The sequence below is a fragment of the Numida meleagris genome, chromosome Z, assembly GCF_002078875.1.
Source record: "Numida meleagris isolate 19003 breed g44 Domestic line chromosome Z, NumMel1.0, whole genome shotgun sequence".
NCBI lineage: Eukaryota > Metazoa > Chordata > Aves > Galliformes > Numididae > Numida > Numida meleagris.
Genome location: NC_034438.1, coordinates 37,485,860 through 37,508,149, shown reverse-complemented (window position 1 = coordinate 37,508,149; position 22,290 = coordinate 37,485,860). Strand labels below are relative to the sequence as shown.

The 22,290-nt window shown below is 42.2% G+C and overlaps 1 protein-coding gene across 2 annotated transcripts in view; it reads right to left on the bottom strand.

The window, feature by feature from the left end:
- The window catches only part of PCSK5 (proprotein convertase subtilisin/kexin type 5), a 261,474-nt gene extending 242,044 nt beyond the window's left edge, over nt 1-19,430 (bottom strand). For both annotated transcript variants that reach the window (XM_021380737.1, XM_021380739.1), the window contains exon 1: nt 18,645-19,430. In XM_021380737.1, coding sequence (XP_021236412.1) covers nt 18,645-18,842 — 198 coding nt within the window. In that variant the 5' untranslated portion in view covers nt 18,843-19,430. The remainder of the gene's footprint in view (nt 1-18,644) is intronic.

The window sequence follows — 22,290 nt, the reverse complement described above, 5'->3', positions numbered from 1 at the left end:
TCTACTTGTCTGGGCATTTGCCTTGAACTAGAAAAGTACAGTTGAATTTTTAAACAGTCAGTGTCAAAAATGAGTAACAGAGCCACCAAAATAAAGTAGCTCTGCTTTATGTTCTTTTAGAACATAAGCTCTTTCTTTCTAACATATGCTCTTCCCTACATTCTGTTGCAACACTAAATCTTTCACTGGAAGAACAAAAATAAAGTAATACGAGAACTACTCCAAAAGTAATGTCTTCTGTTTTATTATGTTGTCTTGAGACATCAGAGGTGGATGTTGGTGGGACGGCAGTAGGGGTTGAACCTTCCTGACAATATTCCACTATATACTGTTGCCGTGTGACAGATGGCAGCAGAGGGGCACTCTGGCAAAATGGCATCTGACATGAAAGTGCATATGGAGCAAAGGCGTGTCACTGAATTCCTCCATGGAGAAAAAAAACGGCATCCACTGGCATTCATCAACACTTGCTGAACATTTAGGGAGACCAAACAGTGGATGTGTGCATTGTGAGCTGGTGGATGGTGTGTTTCAGTAGTTGTGACAGTGGGACATCTTCACTGATGCAGATTTTTATGAGCGTGGCATGCAGGCTCCTGTTCTTTGCCGGTGAAAATGGACAGCTAACAGTGATGATTGTGTTGAAAAACAATGTTCTGTAGCTGAGAATTTACTCTATCAACTCGTGTTTTTGTGCTCTATGTATCTGCTGTTGTTTCCGTGGAAATAAACAGGAGGCATTATTTTCAGAGCAACCTACCTATTTTAACTTTTCAGGTGATTTTGTTAGTAGGATAAAAACACAGTTCTATTTAAATACCTGATATCATTCTAAATCTGTATCAAGGCTGAGTTTTTTTCTAAGTCTCTGAAAATTCTAATGTGAATTTGAAGCTTAATGTACGTTAGAAAGCTTTAAAATTCTCAGGAAAAGAAAAACTACTGTAGATGAACAAAATGTCTATTTGTATATTCCAATGTGTATTACTGCTACAAAAATACTCAATTTTTAATAGGTTTTCTTTTCAAGGCTTTCTGTTGGGTTCTAGAATATAGCCTAAACATTTTTAAAGTATTAATTCCAAGGCACAATTAAAATGTAATTCAAATTACCATTTAAATTTAAATGTATGTAGGTCACTCCAAAAGCACTGCCACCTTTTTACTTCTATGGAAACTACATGATCCACCTCTGACGACATCAGCCAACAATAAAATAGCAGACATTACTTTCCTAGCTGCCCTCGCAGAATTCTAAATTATTTGTCTTACACTAAAATATTTTTACAATTCCAATATTCTACTTCTGTAAATAGAGAAATTTTCTTCTCTAAATATATTAAAATACCAAGCCCAATAATTTTCCTCTGCAATTAGTAACTGATTAATAACTTCTGTGAATTTGGGGTACCTTGGACAAAGTCTCCTAAATCATACTTTCTGCATACAGGTTGCTTTGTACAGCTGTATTATAAAATAAATAATGCCAAAAGAAATTTAGCTTTGGGGGATTTCAGTACTTCAATCATCTCTTGATAACCTTATTTAGCTTCTTCCTGAGGGAAGAAGTAAAAAAAACTAAAATGACAAATAGCAACAAATAAATATTTTGCTTCATCAAAAAATAGATGTTTTGACACGCAACACAACCAAGTTTTAGTACAGCTGTCTTTGCAAGAATAGGAGTATCGAGTTATAGGAAGGTCACAGGTCTCAGGAATTAATATGAGCACATAAAATAAGTTCTGATATTAAAAAGATAAAAATCAGAACAGTATAAATAGCTTTATTCTAAAACACACTCAATCACACTAAGAATTATTGCTTCAATCTACCCTACTAAACAGGATGAAAAATCCTTCCAAAGAGGATTGTGGCAGCTTTTTTGGATTATAAATTCATCCAAATCCTGTAGATTTTAGAATGAAGACCTTTCTGCCTTACCAATTGAGTTGTGAAAGGAGAGAGTGGCTAGCTGATTTTATTTAAAATAAAACTACTTACACATTTGATCATATTTAATTATAAACAATGCTACTACTCTACTACTAAAAGCAGAAAATAGTGTACCCTCCGATCCTTGCTACAAGGTACCTCTTCCTGAGAGACAAGGACAGAAACATATGCCCTCAGTGAAGCTAAGAATGAATAAGATGTAGTAGGTGGAAGATATCAGGACACTACCCTGATTATTCAAATACTCCAAATCAGCAGAATTTTCACTACAGTAGTTGAAATCTTTTAATGTCAGTAAGGAAAAGTTCAATGCACCTCTTGTCTAGGACTGACCAAAAGGTTTGGACTGTAAGAATAACGTTCAAATAAGTACCTAAAAATTAATAAATGCAGAGCCCTGATTTTTTTTGGTGCGACTGGGAGTGAAGTGCATGTTTGGTCTTACAAGGGATGTATTAGTCAAAAGGAGCTGGTGGGAGATGGGGAAGGAAGCAATTTCCACATCTGTCATGAAATTTTACAATCCATGTACAACTATGGGCTTTTATAAATTGCAATCCCAGTGTCTCTGAGAGCTCTGCCAAAGGAGGCATCACAGCAACTGGCAAGTTCGTGTCCCTATCAAATAAAGCAAAGCAAGGTTGCTCAGCAACCTGAGATCATGGGTTTTCAGTTCCAGGGCAACATTAAACATTTCATGAAAATTCTCAAAAGGAAATCAATTACTGACTCCTTTCCCATTAATCTTTTCATTTGTTTCTTTTCAAAACACAAAGCAGTGCAGTGTAAACTGATAGTTCATGCCCTTTTGTGAAGCCCAGTGAGTCACCACCTCATTTCTGTAAGTTAAAATGAGTGCAAGGAGCAGTGTATATATTTTCTGCTGTAAGAACAAGTTTAACCTCTCCAACATTTAAAGTGACTTCAATGCAGTTATATACCACCATCCATTATAAGTTCAAGCTAAGACAAATGTTGTTTGTATTTGCAAAGCTGTTAGGCAATATGGTAATGTTTGTTTCAGTAAACAGCCCCTATGAACACATATGAAAAGGAAACAAATACGTTTAGGATTCTGAGAGGTCCACTGAATTGCCACTGTGTTCTGAATTTTTTCCTCCTTTACTAACTCACTACTCTGTAATATAGAATAACTAGATGATATACTGCATTGCGTGAAACAAGCTTTGCCGTTATTTTATTGACTTCCAAAATCCTATTTCATGTTGTTTTACTGAACAAACATAAAATGACAATGAAAGAAAGAAGACAGATATTCACACCATATTGTGAATGTTTATTTAAATAGCAAACTGAACTGCTATATTATTAGCTACTCTGAACTGTAAGGACTCTGAACTGATATGCAACTATAGTATAGCAGAATAGTGTAGTTTTACAAAGTTCTGACACCACTATTCCAGTCATGCAGTGAAAAGTGTAGTTAAGAAATAGGTTTACTTTTTTTCTAACAAAATACTACAGCAAGAGAAGTTTCACAACAAAGAACATTCATATTCCTTTTAAATCCTGATCATCAAATATTTAATAACCACTGTCCCTGTCCTGAAACTTGTAAACATCTGACCAGTCCCAGTGGAATCAAGTCCCTTCTCACCTACAAAACTGTAAATAAGAAATAACTCCGTTGAAGCTAACGGAATTCAAGAGGCATAAATCAAGGGAAAACAAATCCAGCGGGAATACTTGTATGCGTAAAAGATTTAAGAACTGGGCACCATGTTAGATATGCTCTTATATCTCTATCCAGTTGTTTAAACATCAGTATAAAACCCTTAAGCACATTAATAGCAAGAGAGTTTATAACATTCAAAATGACTAATGCATTGACCTACAGTAGTCATACTGTTTCCAGTGAACATTTATATTGCCAGCAATAAACCTTTTCGCACTGTACTTTGTCTTACAAATCTGAATTCAGGTCTTACTGGTCCTAGTAAGTACAATGTTTTCATTTAACTGACTTTCTCATGAGACTTGATTTAAGTAATTTCCTCCTCTATCACCAACATAATTTACAGAAGAGTAATAAAGAAGTGACTCATGGGAATATCTAGGACTGAGTCAAGTTCATCTATGTGGTATGTGTAGGCACTAAATCCAGTGCTCTTTTACAGCAAACCTACAGCATACTTCGTCAACTTTGTACTGTAACAAAGTCTGATGACCTACCACTCTGTACAGCAGGCTTAACCAAACACAGATAAACACACAATCTGTCCAGAACCGGGCACAACACTGATACATTCACCTATCTTATTTCATCAGTGCTAGTGCTAAACAAAATTTATACTGTTTTGTGTAAAAATGAGATTTGCCAGTAACTATTCATTATATATGCAAGCTATACATCCTCATGTAACCTCATTGATTTTGATAAGACATCTTGAACAATAATTATTCTTATAAGTGACATTTTCTGGAGGGGATTTTTTCATTTCTGAGGTATAATAATTCAGGAAAATCTCTCTTTGACAAGATCTACAAGCACATGTAAATAAAAAGCAAGTAAAAAAATCAGAAACAATCACCAAAATTAATGTGTTATGTAGCATTCAAAACTTGTATGAAAGAAAACATCATCACAACTAATGTTTAGAGAGGATTTCTAAAAAAAAAAGATTACTGCAGTTAATTCTGTGCATAGTCAAATAGGATTCCACTGAGAGTAACAATCTCCAGTCACAACAGAAAAAATACAATGTATTAATTCAGAAATATACATGTCTCTCCTGCTCTACCAGCTTCCGTGTTGGTGGAAGAGCTATTAATGTTCAGTTCAGCTTTGACTGGAATCGGTGTGATCTTCCACTGTTTTTAGTAGGAGCTGCAATAAGCACTTAATTAACAAACTTAGCTGCTTTGAATCCAGACATCAATGAGGAAGAAGGCTTAAATGTTAGGTTAAGTTATCATCCTAATGCCTAGAATCCTATACCAGCTTCAGACTACACGTAAAAGTCAAGGAGAACTGAGAGCCAATTGTAGCTCATGATGAGGTATCTAAATTTGTGAAAATCAATGACAAACTTCACGTCAAAGCTTTCACACAACATTCATTTTGCACATTTAAACACAATTCCTTGGTGGCTTTCCTGTTTGGAGAGCAGAATCATAGAACCCAAGGGCTGGGTGAAGGCTCAGCTGCATACCTCAAATTGCATTTCTTGGTGAAAGGAAAAACATCTCCATTGTACATTTGTTATACTGGTACCAAAGTACTGAAAAAGGGAAATGTTCACCAGCTGGAATGGTAGTCATGAATTAGATAAAGGTATGTATTCTTTTTTTATAAATAGATTTATGTTTCCATTTTGAAACATTGGTTTCTGTGCCGTACCAGTCCTACAAGCTCAGAAACATTAAGAAATCAACAAAAATTGCAATCACTGCTAGAACTGCTCACTATGTAGTTGAATGTGTCAGATTAATATTCCCAGTTCCCAGAAATTATTCAGATTTCACAAGATGGAAATGGTATTTCTGCCCAAGAGAGCTTCCAAAAGAGCAGTCTGTTGCAATGGTAGAACCATTTATTGATAAGATGTGCATAGTTGCTCTTGCCAGAGGCCAGAGCCTCTTGAAGTCGTGAGATGGTTAACTCTTTTAGAAAGTAAGGCTCAGCAACCCTGTTTACTTCTAATTATCATTTTTTCCAAGGTGATAGCTTTGTGACTTTTCAGCTGGGCACCAGCATCACGCACTGCCCTAAACTATGAGGAGGGATCTGTCATAGAATCATAGAATTCATAGAATGGCGTGGGTTGGAAGGGACCTCAGCGATCATCCAGCTCCAATTCACTTGCCGTAGGCAGGGCTGCCAACCTCCACATCTAATACTAGATCAGGCTGCCCAGGGCCCATCCAACCTGGCCTTGAACACCTCCAGGGATGGGACATCCACAACCTCTCTGGGCAGCCTGTTCCAGCACCTCAACACTCTCTAGGTAAAGAACTTCCCCCTGATATCCAAATCTTCCCTCCTTCAACTTAAAACCATTTCCCCTTGTCCTTCCATTATCTACCCTTGTTAAGAGTTGATTCCCTTCCTGTTTGTAGGCTTGCTTCAGGTACGGGAAGGCTGCCATGAAGTAACCCCGCAGCCTTCTCTTCTCCAGGCTGAACAAGCCCAGCTCCCTCAGCCTGTCTTCGCAGGGGAGGTGCTCCAGCCCTCTGATCATCTTTGTGGCCCTCCTCTGGACACTCTCCAACAGCTCCCAGTGATGAAGGATATTCAAACTCCTCTGAGCTGAAGGTTTGCTTGATCAGAGAGGTAGAAAGGTGGAATAGCAGTAATGCTGAGATAGGTGTGTAACAGAGAATCAAGGAATTCACAGATATTCTGTGATTCCTTCTCTGGAAATTACTTGTATTTCAAATACAACCAGTAAATAAAATTATACTAATATTGTGCTCCATGTCCAAAGAAGGGAAAATATTTGGCTTATAATTTGGTAAAACTGAATATTTCAAGAAGAAAACAGCGGTAAATTTAATACTGCAATGCTAGTAGGGGCTGGAGCTGGGTGGCTGTGACAGGATAACACTATCAGGCACTGGTATACCCAGGACACCTGCAAGTACATTTCTAATATTCGTGCTAAAAGGCAGTTGAGACCTTTACATATTGCAATAAAATTCCTTGCTGAGCTAAATTTCAGACACTCTCTGAGGTCCAGTGAGAGAAGTGTTTTCCTTCAAGAGCAGAAAAATCTAATCTGAGCTGTAATACCAGGTATCTGTGCTGGCTCCTCTCTGCTTCCCACTGGCAAAACTACTGCTCTGTGCACAGGATGGGGGCTGGTTGGATGGCTGAGAGAAAACAGAGCTCATTCCATAGCTCATTCCTGCAGGGAAACTCAGCTACTCACTCCCAAGAGAGGTAAGGGAACCTCTCTAGCTAAAACCCTGCCACTGCTGTTCATTCACACTTGGCTCACTGGATGGAGTCCAGTATACTCATAGAACATTAAAGATTTCTCAAAATTTAGCATTTGATTGATTTATTTACTTTGGTTTGGATGAGATGAGCTACTTGGGGCATGATACTTCAAATATCCTACAATCCAGAGTTTGGAAGGAATAAGGATGATACAGCAGTAATTAGAAGTAACTGAAAACAACAGCAGCAGCAGCATGAGATCTCTCGCTTAAAAAATTGTTTTTAAATTTCAGGACAACTGAATGACCGATCAATGTCAATTCTGAAAAGCAATTTGAAGCACTTGGGACTTGCAAGTCACTAAGAAGCCAATGAGAAGAAACGGTAACAGAAGAATTAATGGTCACTTGGATTAAAAAGTTATCCTTTCAAAAAGACTCTGACAGAGGCAAATTCTGCCATACAAACAATTAATGTTCTTTGAACAGGTCTAGTGTGCAGATAAAGATGGCCAGAGAGTCCTGTTTGGACTTTCAAAAAGCACTGACAAAGCTTTTCACAAAAAGCTTTTTGGAAATTAAACGCCATAAAGTCCTTGCAAAACCAACCACTTGGTTAAAATACTGAAACTATATGTTAGGAGTAATTTGATCTTTGTTTATTAAAAAAAAATTAGCTTTCCACAATGGAAGGAGTTCCTGCTGGAGTTCCTCTGGGGTCTGTGCAAGAACATTTTCTGGGACCTACAGTACGTTTCATGAAAAACGACAGGGAAAAGGGAGTGAGCAATGTGGTGTAGATGTCAGCTATTGTCAACAATCACACAAGTAAAGACTATAGCTGCTTCACATGAGTTGCAGGAGGATCCTGTAAATTTCAGTGACAACAACAAACAGCAAATTAAATCCAGTGTATACACATGTAGATCTATCTGACGTATACATCTAAAATCACATTAATATGAAGTATTTTGCGCTACCCAGTACCATCAAAGATTCTGACACTTTGAGTACTGTGTGCAGTTCTGGTCCTTTCTATTCAAAGAAGTATAATGGTAGAGCTACCAGTTTCCAAGTGGGGGAAGAGGAATACAAAACACCTTATGTATGGGGAATAAGTAAGCCAAGATTCTTCATTCTAGAGAAGAGATAATTTAGGGAGAAATGTCAGAAATCAAAAAATTATGTACAGTTTAAGAAGAGTGAACAGAGATCAACTTCTACTGTCTCTCTTAATAGCCATCAAACAAAGCTTACAGAAGTCAGGTCCAAAGCAAGCAGAAAAGAAGTGGTTCTTCATACAATGAAGGACCAAATAAAATTCTTCCCAAATAATATTGTGGATGCTGACAGTTTATTTTTATTTTAGAAAACAGACACGCATCTGGATAAGAAAATATCAAGAATTTCTACATACACAGAAACCACATCCACATCAGGCAGTCTCCTGAGCTGAAAACAGCTGAAGGGACTATGAGAGAGAAGCATTAGATGCTTGTTTTATTCCTTCCCTCCCACAAACATTAATTTAACACCATTGCCATAGACAGTCAGGCTAGATGGATCTTCTGACTGACCCAAAATGGCCTCGTGTCCTTACAAGTCTTTGAATAAAGGCTGTTTACATGAACAAAAAAGTTATAGGAAATACTTCTCTACGTCCTAGATGTCGTACTATTGGCTTTAGAGATGTAATAACACAGTGTGCATTTTCTTTGCTGTTTGTTTTTACAACATCAGGTTACTGTGTTAATATGCTTTATAAAGAAAAAATTCTGTAAAAGTAAAAATTTGGTCTCCAGGCTACATGCTACTGTTGATTAAGCTAAACGTTAAAAAAAAAAGAGAACATTATCCAATTGTAGGCTTGAATTTCAACCACACAGCACTACTCAGTAACTTATTCACTGCCCACTAAGCACTCACTCTTGTATAAAACTCAGTGTTTTTATTTCAGTTTGAACAGAATTGAGAACAGGAATGCAGCAAAAGTTTTAAATATGACCTGAGACATCTCTGTAACTTCAGTTTGGCCCTGGAAAACAAACATAAATGAGGCCTATTCCCCGCTGACACAAAAACATCTCTGAAAAAGAAGAGAGAAAACTTAACTTGATGAAAAATGGCCTTTTGCTGATGGATATTCCTCACTTGCTTATAAACATATGCTGTCACCCTGGGAGCAGAGTCCTCCTGTGTGGAAGGGTCTGTGCTGAGATTTTTCTCTTTCCTGACTGGTTTAGCCCTGTATGATCCACGACTATGCCTTGCTAATGTGCATTTTACAGTCTTGTCTCCATCATGCACCATCATGTAATCTGCAAGAATTCCACAACAAGCTATTCTGGCAAGATTTCATGGTGTAGCTCTGATACTGTTCTGGACTTGCCATAATTTCATTCTAAAGAGGTTTTCACTGTACAAATATCAGTCAAACTGGGTCTAACACATTGCCAAATAATCATTTACTGTCTTAAGTCATACAACTCTGGCAAGTAGGTTTCAGTTTGACCTTACATTTTCCTGTGTCTGGCAGGTGACAAAGAGCACCATAGCTTCTCACTAAGGGCCAGATGATTTATTCAGCTCCGTGGCTGACATTTGTATCTCTGCATTTTGTGATTTTACAATTCATCATTTGAAAAGGAAGAGATAGATATAGTGGTTAAACACTGAACCAGAGAACACAGCTGCAAAACACGCAAATGCAATACTGGAATTATCTTGTCTGACAAAGTTATGAGTATTATTTATGACATTGTACAAAGCAGTGGGGAGGCTGTGAGCAGTCTGGCCACCTTTTCTGGTTAAGGCAAGCACATTTCAATCAAAATATTGTAAGTGGGATGACCATGGGAACTGGAAGCCAATCTTCTAACAGGAAATCAGAAGCTAGTGGCAAAAACAAAGGCTGGCTCCCCCTGAAAATGTGCTTGAGAAAAAGACAAACCACTTAACCACTGAAGCACATGAACACAGAGAAATACACTGGCTACAGCTTTAAAAAAAAAAAAAAAAAGTTTTCCAGACTGAGGACAAGTAACATAACCACTGAGAAAACTTAATAGTTTTAGATTTGTTTAAAAATCATGAGAAAAAAAATCTATGGATCTTTTAAGGTTTATAATAGCAATGACTGATGGTACAGTCTCATCCAATATTCCTGCAATTTTCCTAATAATGTTGAGTTTTGCAAAAGGCCAACTGTAGCTATCTTCAAGTACTACTTGATTAACAGTCCCATTAAAACTCCTGACACAGGGCACAAAATTAAACAATGGAATAGTAGCTCAAACCTATGTAAGTAACATCAGTACGTCTAATCATTACAGTGGAGCAGTGAAAGACAGCCAGCCAGGGTTCCTCTGGAAATGAGTTTTGGTCAGAATCTTCATTAGTGACCTAAATAGAGGCATAGGAAATACACCTATTAAAACATAACACAGATGAAGATGCAGAGAGGACATTAAAGTACACTGGGGAGTAAAAGGAGAATTCAAAGCTTCTCAAACTGTAAAAGGAGGCCTGGAAAAATTCCAAAAGGGAATATGCACAGTATTACACCTAACCAAGAATTATCTATTGGACAAATTCAGGCTGGAGAACAACTGGCTAGGAATTTGGCAGAATCCGTTTGTAAGCAATAACAGACCATAAGCTGAACTAAGACAGTGATGCCATATGGCTACAGAAAAGAAATGGATTACACAAAAAGCAGTGTTGTCCTTCAGACACCTGAAGGAATCCTTATGCTTTACTCTTCTGCAAAGCTGTAGCAATTCCTTTCCCAAAAAGATGTGGTTCACTTAAAAAGACAAGACTTAGAAAGACCAAACAGCAAGACTGATCACAGAAAGCATGATCTATGCGAAACAAAGGTAAGAACTGGGCTTGGATGAAGAAAAAGACAAAAATAGGAAAAATTGAACACTGTGACTTTTCTGATGTTGCCACTCTTTACATTCGTGGAGAAGCAAGAAACAGTCTTTGACCTGAAGGAAGACAATTGCAGCTTAGACTTCAGAGAAGTGAAGAGTATAATGAGCTACTACAATCAGCTGTGCCCCGGCACTATGGAACTTCTTCACTGAAAACATAAAAAACTGGCTAAATATCTGCCACGAAAGACACAGACATAGCTGGCTCTCCTGGAGGACAAAGAAATGGACAAGCTGATCTCTAGAGATCTCCCTCACAAGTCCTTCATTTCTGCAGCTGTCAGCCATTAAGTACCAGATGTATTACATACTGCTGATTTTCATTAAATATTTTACAGATTTCTTCTTCCATTTTCGTCCAGCCTGGTCCACTTACTTATACATTTTGTTTGAAAGGAGCAGTTCCCACAAACATTGCCATCTGAAAATTGGGTTTGCAACTAATTGTTATTCTCAAAAGTATAATTTAGTGTGTGTTTGCCTAAGGGCTTTAAATAAAAAATCATCACATAATTTGTAGCCTGACTACTATGCTGTAAAACCAGATTCTCATCTTCCTTCGTTTTACAACAGCATATGAAGGCTATTAGATTGCCTCTATAACCAGAACCCATTTAGCACATCCTATTCCTCATCCAGCTCCTAACGAAAGCTCACATTTAGTAGTAGGATGTTCTGCTCTCTCTCCCTCTCCTTTCTCATTTTTAACTGCAATGACAAGAGAAGTACTGCTAAGTATGAAATAATTAGACATGGCAAACCCTTTGTATTCTCCAATACGTACTGGTTTTCTGTTTTTGTGTCATGTGAGCATTTGCAAGAATATTATCTTGGTGCTCATATTTTCCAAAGATTTGTCTAACCGGTGGTTATTCTCCACGAGTCCCTAGATGTACTTTTTGTTGCCATGAGTAGGAGAGAATTCAATTTTCTTTGCTGTATCTCTGCAACCCCATTGTATCTGCACGTGCATATAGCCTGGAATACATCTACCTCTGTTTTTTTCTAAAACACTAGGTCATGGCACTTGTTTCTTCAGTTCTCAAGGCTTCATTAAACTTATTGTAGCTGTTAACTTTTGTTAAGAGTGCATTCTGTTTCAATGTCGTGACTACATAGGCTTTTCTCTTAACTGCCTAGATTACTATTGTTCTGTAGCTGAAATTCTTTGCACGCAGAAGCCTACCACGCTTTTTTGAGTCATCGATGTGACATAGTAGAAATTATGGTACAAAATTCTAACCTTTGCTGTAGAGAACAACCTTACTTTAGGTTCTACATCTTAGCATGAGGTTGTTTTCTCTCTGCTGAATACTATTCTAGTCTAACAATTTCTGCTACTTACATTTGCAAAATTTTCTTTTGCTTCCCATCAGGAACAGATTTGAAAAACAGAAAACAGCCTATTCTTCCTGATCAATTATCTTATTACACATCCCCTCTATGCCGCCACTGGGACTTCAGGTTTGTACTGAACTAAAGTTTATTAGCAATTTGTTTGATTTGCTGTCATTAAGTCTGTAAACTCCCAATAAAAAATACTATTCAGCAAATCACATTATCTAAAAAATAAAATCGATTTATCTAACAGTGGCTCCTGGCCCATCCTTCAACACAGCATGCTCAGGTGTCTTTTCTGTAAATATATTCCTCTCAGGCAGGGAACTGGAGGAAAAGGGTAGTCTGTAACTTGTCAAAGGTGGGGAGTAGGCCACTCTAACCTGGAAGAGATCAGAAAAGAAAGGTTACAGGAGGGGAAAGGTGTGTTTTGGAAAAGCATTGTCTCATCCTCATCCCTTGCCTAAATTTAAGGAAGAAAAAGGAATAGAAGGAAATGTATTCCTGTAGTAATTAACGCAGCATTTCACTTCCTTGTTGGAGGCACAGATGAGCTATCATGATGTTTTCCATTCTTCTGTCTCCTTCAGGCTATCAGATGTTTGTTTCTCATTCTCTCCTGCACCTTCAAGAAAACTAAAGAAATAGCAGTTTATAGAAAAGCACAAATCCAGAAAATGTCCGTTATTTTGAAGCCCCCATGTTTCAAATAACAAGAGATTCATATGCCCAGCCTCCTGGAGATCCTCTTCTTTCATCTATATAAATAAAGAAGTCTGGGGAAAAAACATAATGTCAATAGTTCAAGAGCACAAACGCCTTCAGCATGAGAGCAATGAGTAGCATTCCCAGCTTCCCGGATGCTTTGCAAGTCAACTGTCTAGAAGCTGATGCTCCTTTACTCAGGCTATCAATAATATCTTAGCACCCAAACAAATTTAAATCCAGTGAGAAGCTCTGTTTATAAAAAATAAGGAAAACCATGGGAACTGAGATGACATATAAGTATACCTTAATTTTCATAGCTGTATCAAAAGAAAGCTTCTTTCTTTCACTATATAGTAACAAATCTCCATGCTACCAGCACAGTCATAATATTTATGCCAATTCTACAAAATGCTACACATACTATATGCTTTAATATATTTAACCCTCAGCAGCTGCCAACAGTGGAAGAAGAAACTTTCCCAAATGGCAGAGACCGACACTTTGCTCCAAAAAAAACGTCTGCTCAGTACAGCCACTGCAAGACAGAAGTGTAAAATATGTCAGCAAGAAGCTGCTAGGGGACAGGGTGTATCCCAAATTGCTCCATCCAGCATGTAACTTAGAACAACTCCTTGGCTGCTTTGCATTACACTACCTTATCACAGTCCCAGAGGGACTGCCAGCCCAGACTGCTTTCTTGAAAGACTAATGCAAAGGGAGCAGAGACTTTTGTTACATAAGACAAGGATTTGTTTGCTGGAGAAACTACAAGTCACACTTCAAGAGTAGATTAGAAATGTCTGCAACAGGTGGTAAAATGAAAAAAAAAACCAAACAACCTTATCTATGCATGTAAATCATGATGTTACATGCTTGTGCTATTCTAAAGCTGAGTGAGACACAGGAGGCCTTCAGATTGATTCTTTTGTAGTTTATACTGATGCTTCACTGTATCTGCTTTATTGACCTTAATGCAGTTGTGGTCGTCACAAGAATGACACTAACAGTAAGCAAGTACTCAAGCCTGAAGTCACAGGACAGGTCTGACAGGAAGGTCTACTGATCAGCTCAAGGAGGACCTGCTTCACACCGGTGGCACTAACTATAACAATTAAAATCAGTGTTTTCCAGGAAAGGTATCCTGGCCACTCATCTCAGCCAGCAAGTGGTTTTACTGCATCTGTTTTCCTGATATTTAACCTGCACCAAGTACAAGGGGGAACAGTCTTCCAAAAGAAGTTGAGTAACAGCTGATACAATAATAAGTGTACACTGTTGCTCTGCATTTTTTCAATCCATAAACGAAAAAAGTTAACTTACTAGGTTACTAAAGCCTTACTAGGTTCACTGTAGGAATTCAAGTGTCTTGAAGATGCTATACCTACTGCCAATTTCACAGTGGTAGTAGCAAGGAAAATGCAGGATAAATGAGCAGCTCACTGAGCAACTTGCAGGAAACAAGAACCAGAACATGCAGCCTGGAAAAGTACAGTCTCACAGGAGTTAATGGAAAACTCCCCTTCTCCCTAAGTAGAGAAGCTGAAGCTTCAAATTTCTCTCACAAGAGATGCAGACAACAAGAAAAGTTTAAAAGCAGGAGGAGCACAGCAGAAGCTGCGAGCTACAGTTCTCCACTGCTCACCAGTGGATGATCTCTAGGCCTTTTCTAATATACTTCGCATCCATCAGTTTCTGAGTGATTTGTCCAATCATCCAAACAGACTTTGTAGTTTTTCTGTCATCACTATGACAGTGAAAATGAACTTAATAGGTATTTCAAGACTCACTCAACTGGATACTCTCCAAATCACACAAGCACCAAAAAAGGAGCAGTAAATTCTGTTTCTTACAAACAGAAGGCACCAAGTAGCAAAAAGAGGGAGAAGGGATGCTGTCCAACGCTTATGACTTTTGGGTCTAATACCCGGTTCACAATGACCAACTTAAGGCACTTTTCCATGTCATGTGTCAACAAAACACAACGCAAATGTTGCATCCTCTTAACGGTATTACTGCTAATCTACCTTAAACTCTTTCTCTCCCATTGCATCTCACATCTGCAATCATCCAAAATTAAGAGGGTGGCTGGAAAGAATAACACTTTCAAAAGCACTCTTCTGCTTTCCACTACCCCTTCAGCTTTAATCATGCAATTAAATTTAGTCAGAATCCTTCTGGTTTGCATCTGTCCCTGCTCAACTTTCATTTTTGTACACAATGTCACTACCTCTTCTCTGGGTCATTTACACTAAGCCAGTTCTTTGGACCAGCCTGATTTAGATCTTGGATTTAGCTTTTTGCACCTTTTTTTCTTAAAGGTGAGCTCTCAAATTTAATTAAACCAGAGATATGTTTAATGCATATTACACTTGTTTTTTCATCCATTTCAGATTATTTATGGATGTGTACTTTTATGAGACTCATAATTACCTTCTTCAAGCAAAACTAAAGAGCTTGCTGACACATTCAGCTTTAATCACAGTGTTCCAGATTACCTAAAAGGGACATTGTCTGCAAAACCAAAGCTTAAATGCCTGGCCTGATCTGCCACAGTATACAGACATGGAGCATGGGAAGTCCTGCCTCTGACATAGAACTGTGCTCACTGGATGTCTTTCTTCATGTGTTCTAGTAGAGAATTCAGCTGAGGTTATGTCTTTCAACATCTTACACCAAATACAGATTTTTATTACTTGCAATTGTCTCTCAGTAATAAACAAAAGATTCTTACCCCTTCTCACATATTCTTTCACACTTCCTGTTACATGTGAAATGATGTCCTGCTTTACTAAACCCCTTCATAAAGCCTGCTATAACCAAACCCCACTATTCATTAGTTCAGTCTATTCCCGATTTTCTATTTATAAAAGGAAACTACCTTCTTCCCTTTACTCATCTCTATCAAGTGATTGACAACCTTCACAGAAAATGATCTACATTTCTTCTTATTCTTGAAAAAAGTAGTAAAGGGCTGTTCCAAAAGTAATACCTTCAATTTTATTACATTGGCCCATGATGTCAGAGGTGGATGTTGGTGGGATGGCAGTCGAGGTTGAACCCTCCCAACAATATCCCTTACATGTTGTTGCCATGTGACAGATGGCAGCAGAGGGGCAGTCTGACAAAATGGCATCTGACATGGAAGTGCGAATGAAGAAAAGGCGTGTCACTGAATTCCTCCATGCGGAAAAAATGGCACCCAGGCATTCATCAGCGCTTGCTGAACATTCAGGATACCCAACAGTGAATGTGAGCACAGGGAGGCAGTGGGTGATACATTTCAGCAGTGGTGACAGTGACAGTGGTTCACCTCTGCTGGTACAGATTTTCACAAGCACACCATGCTGGGTTTGTTCACCACTGGCAAAAATGCATAGCTCATGGTGATGACTAATTTGAAAAACAGTGTTTTTAGCTGTGAATTTGCTCTAGTGCTAGTGTGTTTTTTGTCATTTATATGGAAATAAATAGCAGGCACTACTTTTGGAGCCGCTTATGTAACTGTCTTACACAGAATACAGTCATTCCAATTACTTCATGAACTCTGAGATCTCCAAGTATCCATCCTCTCTAGTGACCAGGTCAATCTGAATTAAATTGTACAGTGCCCAGCTGGGAATTAAAGGAACTACAGATTCATTGCAGACTGACCACCAACATAGCAACGGCCATGCTACCATGGAAATACATTTGGAGATGATTTTGCACATAATTACCGGAAACTTAGAACTGGACATCCTGAAAAGATAGTCATGAAAGGAAATTTTGCCTAAGACTGTGCAAACGTATAAGACTTCTTTGGATATGTATTATACAATAGTAAAACCTCAAGCTCTTTGATGGGGGGGGTGACAGCAAAAATACATACAGGAAGCTTGGTAGCATTTCTTTCCATGTGCCCAGCTTCTCATGCCTGAAGGCTGGCTACAGCCAGAAGACAAAGAATCACCCATCAGTCTGGCTTACGTTACTGATGTTTTCTTTCTCATACACACATCATTCAACATTCCTAAATTACTCTTATACTGTCATTCTCCCTGTCTACTTAACAAAATAACTACAGATTCCCTTCACATTCTCTTTTTATCTGCATATCCAGAGATGTATTTTCCAGTTATTCATTATTTATAGTCACTGTTTTCTCTCCCTCCTATCTGTACACCTGATCAGTAATGTATCTATTATTAATACATACAGGTGTGTGCATGGCACTTCACTGACACATAAGGAGGCCACAGGTGCTTACTGTGTCCTTTCCTTCACTCAGCAGGAGGCTCAGACATGCCAGGTACAGAAAGGCAGTCCTGATCCACCCAGATAGATGAGGAAAGGCAGAAGGGGGAAGGAGGTAACCCTGCAGCCCGCTGTCACTTGCTGCAGTGCTATAAAGGCCCAAATAGGAACAAACAAATGCTATTCCTGCATTCCTTCATTTTGTATAAACGGGTTCAATTTTGACATGAAAACTTCCTTTTGAATTTTTGTGCCTCTGAGTGGAAGTAGCATATCCTACCTGGCCACATGCACCCCATGGGAAGCTGGTACAGCCTGCCCAAGCACCTGCATAGTTTACATCAAGTGTTTTGCACTGCCTGTGCTACTTTCCAGCTTTTCTTATGTAAAATATTTACCTTGTGAACAGCAGGACCACCTCACCCACGCTCGTGGTGATGGAGAATGGCTGAGATGCACACTCCAAACTTTTGGGTCAATGGTACAGCATGTAAAGAACTCACTTCACCACACACACAGAACCAGTGCCACTTTGATCTCCCTGAAGCTAAAGGCCTTCTGTGTAAATGTAGCTGCGTTCATGCAAACCTGAGTGTGAGAGGAAAGCTTCCATACCTGTAAGCGATCACTTCTAAACTTTTGATTCACGTGGTTAGTCTAGACATGGGGATGCTCACACACATCGTGCGGCAGCACTGGATATTTTTCAGGCACTACGCACTGCGATGGTGACTCACATTTTGAGGCTGTCAGAAGCCGGCCACGACTTCTGTCAGAGAAAGTGACCTCAGGACACGCTATCCCCCCAACCATGCTTGTTGCAGCAGCGGGGGCAGACGCAGCCACACGCGGCTGTTCCCCACTCGCAGCTCCTAGATCTGCCTGATCCGAGAGCTGTCCCACGGGTGACCCCGGCTCTGGCCGGTTTCAGGTGTGTTCTGGCTGAACACCGGCAGGCTGCACACAGCCCTGCTCCAGCAGCGCCGGCAGCCGGGAGCCGACGCTCGGGGAGACGGCGGCAGGGCTGCGGACCTTGCAGCGGGCAGGCGGTACGTCCGGTCCGGCCAGCTCCCGCCCGGGGCACCGCGGACCCACCCCGGCCAGCGGCGCGGGACCACCCTGTCACCTCTCCCCGCCTCGCCTCCCGACACGGGGGGGGCGGGACGCCCCCGGCGGCGGCGGCTGCCACGTCCTGGCGGCCGGGGACAGACGCGCTCGCCGTGGGACGCGCCGCTCTCCTCTTCGGATTTTTTCGGCGGAGGAGGGGCGGGCAGCGCGAAGTTCGGCGCGGACGCAGCGCGGCGGCGGGCAGAGCCCCGCCGCGGCCCCACGCCCCCGCCCCTCGCCCGCGGGAGGCTCCGCGCTCCGCGGCCCCGCTCCGCACCTGGCCGCGGAGGGGGCGCTGCGGCCGCCCGCGCGGCTTCGGCTCGGCCCGGCGCGGCTCTGCCTACCTGCCCCGCGCATCACCTCGGCCGGCCGCGGGAGGCCGGGGTGGCGCGGGGCCCGCGGCGGGGCCGGAGCTGCCCGACCCCTGCCCTCCCGCTCGGAAGTAGTTGTAAGGAGGATTACCTGTCCTATATTGACGTATCCGTATTTGCTAGCTATCCGGTTGGCCTCCGGCAGCCCCCCGGCTATCCGCACAGCCCAGTGGTTGGTGTAGAGGCGCGTCCTGCAGGCGGGCAGCAGGAACCCCAGCACCAGGGTGAGGCGGCAGAGAAGGTCCCCGCCGCCTCCGCCTCCCCAGCAGCAGCGGCGCTTCCAGCCCATCTTCTGCTCCTCCGCGCGCAGCCCCCGCAAAACTTCTTCCTTCTTCCGAGGCTCTCCGCCTCACCTCCAGGCGACAGCGGCGGCGCGTCCTCCGAAGTTAGCCCGAGGAGAAAACTAGAAAGAGCTTGGAATAGTGCATTGAACTGCCCGCGGTCAAGTGATGAGGGGCTCGGAATAGTGACTATGATCGGCGACAGGGCTCGGTGCCGTCCCCTCCTCCCGCTGCTCTTCGGGGATTAAGTAACTTGCTCGGAGAGCTTCTCGCACAGTTCCCGGGCGCCAGCTTTCTCCCGCTGTCCCCCGCTACATGGAAGTCCTCTGGCTACGGGAAGGAGGCTCCTTCTCCCGCTTCCCTCCCCTCTGACTTCCCTTGCCCGTGCTCTTCTGCCTCCTCGCCCGCCTCTCGCTCTGCCTTCCCTCTTCCCCTCTTGCCCAGAGTCCGGGAGCAGCGCGGCGGCGGCAGGCGGTGTGTGAGTGTTGGCAGCTGAGCGCCTCAGTTCACTCCGGCTCGGCCACCTCCCTCTCCCCTCCCTCCGTTCTCCTCCTCCTCCTCCTCCTCCTCCCACCCTCGCTCCCGCCCGCCCGGCAGCGCCGAGGGCCAGGAGAAATGGCAGCCGCGCCGGCCCCACCACCCCCCGGCTGCGCTGCCGGGCCCGCAGCTCCTGCGGGCGCCCAGCCCCGCCGCTCCGTGCTCCCCTTTGGCGCCGCCGGGCCCGGAGGCCGCCGCTCCGCCGGCCGGGCCGCAGGAACCGCCGCGAGGTGCGAGGCCTGCGGCAAGGCCTCGTGTCTGGCAGCGGCCGCGGCTCTCCAGCCGTGTCCCTGCGGGGGCCGGGATGTGAAACGGGACGTGGGCAGCCCGGGAGCTGCCCCTCCCGCCTGCGGCGGCGGCGGCACCGCCTGGCCCCTCACGAGAGGCTGCCTGCCTGCGGATGCCGGTCCCGGCTCCGCACGCGTCGTTTGACGTTATTCGGTGTTAAAACGTCCCGCGAGGGGTCACTGCGCTCCGGCAGAGAAGCCGGACCGGAGAGCTCGTCGGGAGAGCCCGGGGAGGCGTCGGGAGGGGACGGTGGAGCGGGCCGTATGGCGGGGTGCGAGAGGCAGCCACGTTTGCAGCGGGCTGGGGGCTGGTGTGGGGCTGCCCCGGCAGCCAGGGCTCCCTGCCGCCCTCAGGTCCTCACTTCGTTACGGGGAAGTTAGGAGCAGTCTGTGAAATTCAGTTGTGATACACCCACCGTGAGGATCCTCTGCTGCTTGTGGAGGAGTTTGAGCGTGAGGAGGACTGTTAGCGGTTTGAAGTGTTAGTGGTGGGTTTTGTTTGTTTCTGAGGAACCTATGGTGTCCTGCAAAGCCAAGCAGCCATCGTCCTCCTTATCACAAGGACCTGAGATGGGACAAGTTAAATGTTTACAGAAGATGGTACAGTAACCTGATGTGCCTTTTCCTCTCTCCCAAGACTGAGCAGCAAAGCTGTTCTTTCCTAATAAAGTAGAAAAAATAAAATGCAAACAACTAACATGGTGCCTTCCACTTCAAACTGTTCCTGGCCCTAAGTTTTTCCCCCAAACGTTGTTATATAAACAAATAACTTCTTCCTGTGTCCTCTGATTGCTTTTAAAGAGAAAATGGGCAAGTCCATTCTGCACTTGCCCACTTATTCCAATTGCAAAAATAAATTTGGCAGTGCTGAGCTGTTCCCTGTTAGCATTTTCTTTTTTTGCCCACCGTGTGCAGTATCATTTGCTTGGTGTATTACGACACAAAATTTTTTGCCATTTGTAGTTTGAAGTCTGCCCGTGGATTACCTTCCCCGGGATTCCATGGGTAATGGCTCACTGTTAACAAATCATTCTTTTACTGAAACCACTGTGCAATGCTAATTGGGTACAGGAGCAGCAGCGTTAGGCCCAGACAGTTACATCTTGCAGCAAATATTCATAAATATGCATTCATTGAATATGACATTAAATATTCTCTATCAGCCCTCCTTATTGACTGGTTCAATGGAAATTACACAAGTCAGCTGTCCTCCTCTATCTCGAGTGTTTAAAGTATGTTTAATCATGAACGGCCACCTTACTGAAGTACGTAGCAATCAATGAGTCACGAAATCCGAACTTTGAGTTCATTTAGAGAGGATAAATTAAAAATCTATTTTCTGATCTTTTCTTGGTGAATTTTGCTATTGTTTTGACTGTCTTGTTTCCTGCCATAGATTTGCAGTGTTTTTTTCTGCCACAAAAGGCACAAGCTATAAGCAAAAAATAAACCTGCTCAGTCATTTCAGTATCTACTTCCAGCTTTGGTCATGTGAAAAGCATTTCATGTATAGGAACCAAAGCCACAAGGAGTAGACTTTATAAAAACAGTTTTCTCATGAACAAATTGGCCCAAGTGTCTCTTTGTAATGCTGCATTGTATGGTGTAGCCTAACAACAAGCTTACCTTAAAGCAGCCTTTGAAAAAAGAAGTGACAGCCCTCAGAGACATGTTCTGTGTGAGCAGAGTCCTGTTTGCTGAGCCCATTGAGGCAGCTGGGTGAAAGTGGTCGTAATACGGAGTGTATGAAACTGCTTCAGTATGAACCCCAAGCTGTGCAGTTTTGCAGAGTACTCATCACAGCTCAGTCCTTAGTAGGGGCTGCACTCCTTTCCCAACATGAAATGAGAATGCTGGCAACCCTAAGCTGTGCCATGTCCTGATATATGATGATTCTTTTCAACAGGGCTAGGAGACGGGAGTGGTGAGAGCCCTGAGGAGATGACCAGCGATGCTATAGTTCTGTTCAGCATGCCTGCTGTATTTGGGCCATGTATGGTTCGTAGCTGAGCTTGCCTCTGTGCTCTCTGAGAGGCCAGATAGCTTCTCTGTATATACTACATTCCAAGGAAAGATTTTTCACCTCCAAGCAAGTGCAGAGGAGAATTGATCCTTTTCATCACTATCATCACAAATTGTTCCTTTTTTTCTCATTCTTTTTCTACTTCTTTATCCCTCTGCTATGATCAAAATCAATATCTGACTGCTTAAAATGCAAGTTTCCATGTATTTCTGTCTTGTCCCTTACTTATTGATACTAATCCCTAAATGCCTCCTCTACTATTAGTTCCAAATGGTTGTGATCCGGTATCTGACCTCTATCTCTGTTCTCACTTTTCTCATCTGATCTAATTGCCTCTGTTCTCACTATTTTGCCCACCTAGTCCTGAGACTCTTTTCTCCTCTTAAGTCCTTCCCCAGCTCTGAAAATCCCTCTGGCTCAGTAGCCCTTACAGCCCAGACTAGTTGATTTCAGCATCCTGGCAATTTTCCATTTGAGTTTTGTAGATCAGTGCTCCAGAGATGTGTTATTCACGCTCAGGTCATAATTAAGGGGGAAACCACTATTCAAAGTAAGAAACAGCCAAAAGTTCTTCAAGAATAAATCCTGCAAATAGATATTTGGGCCCCC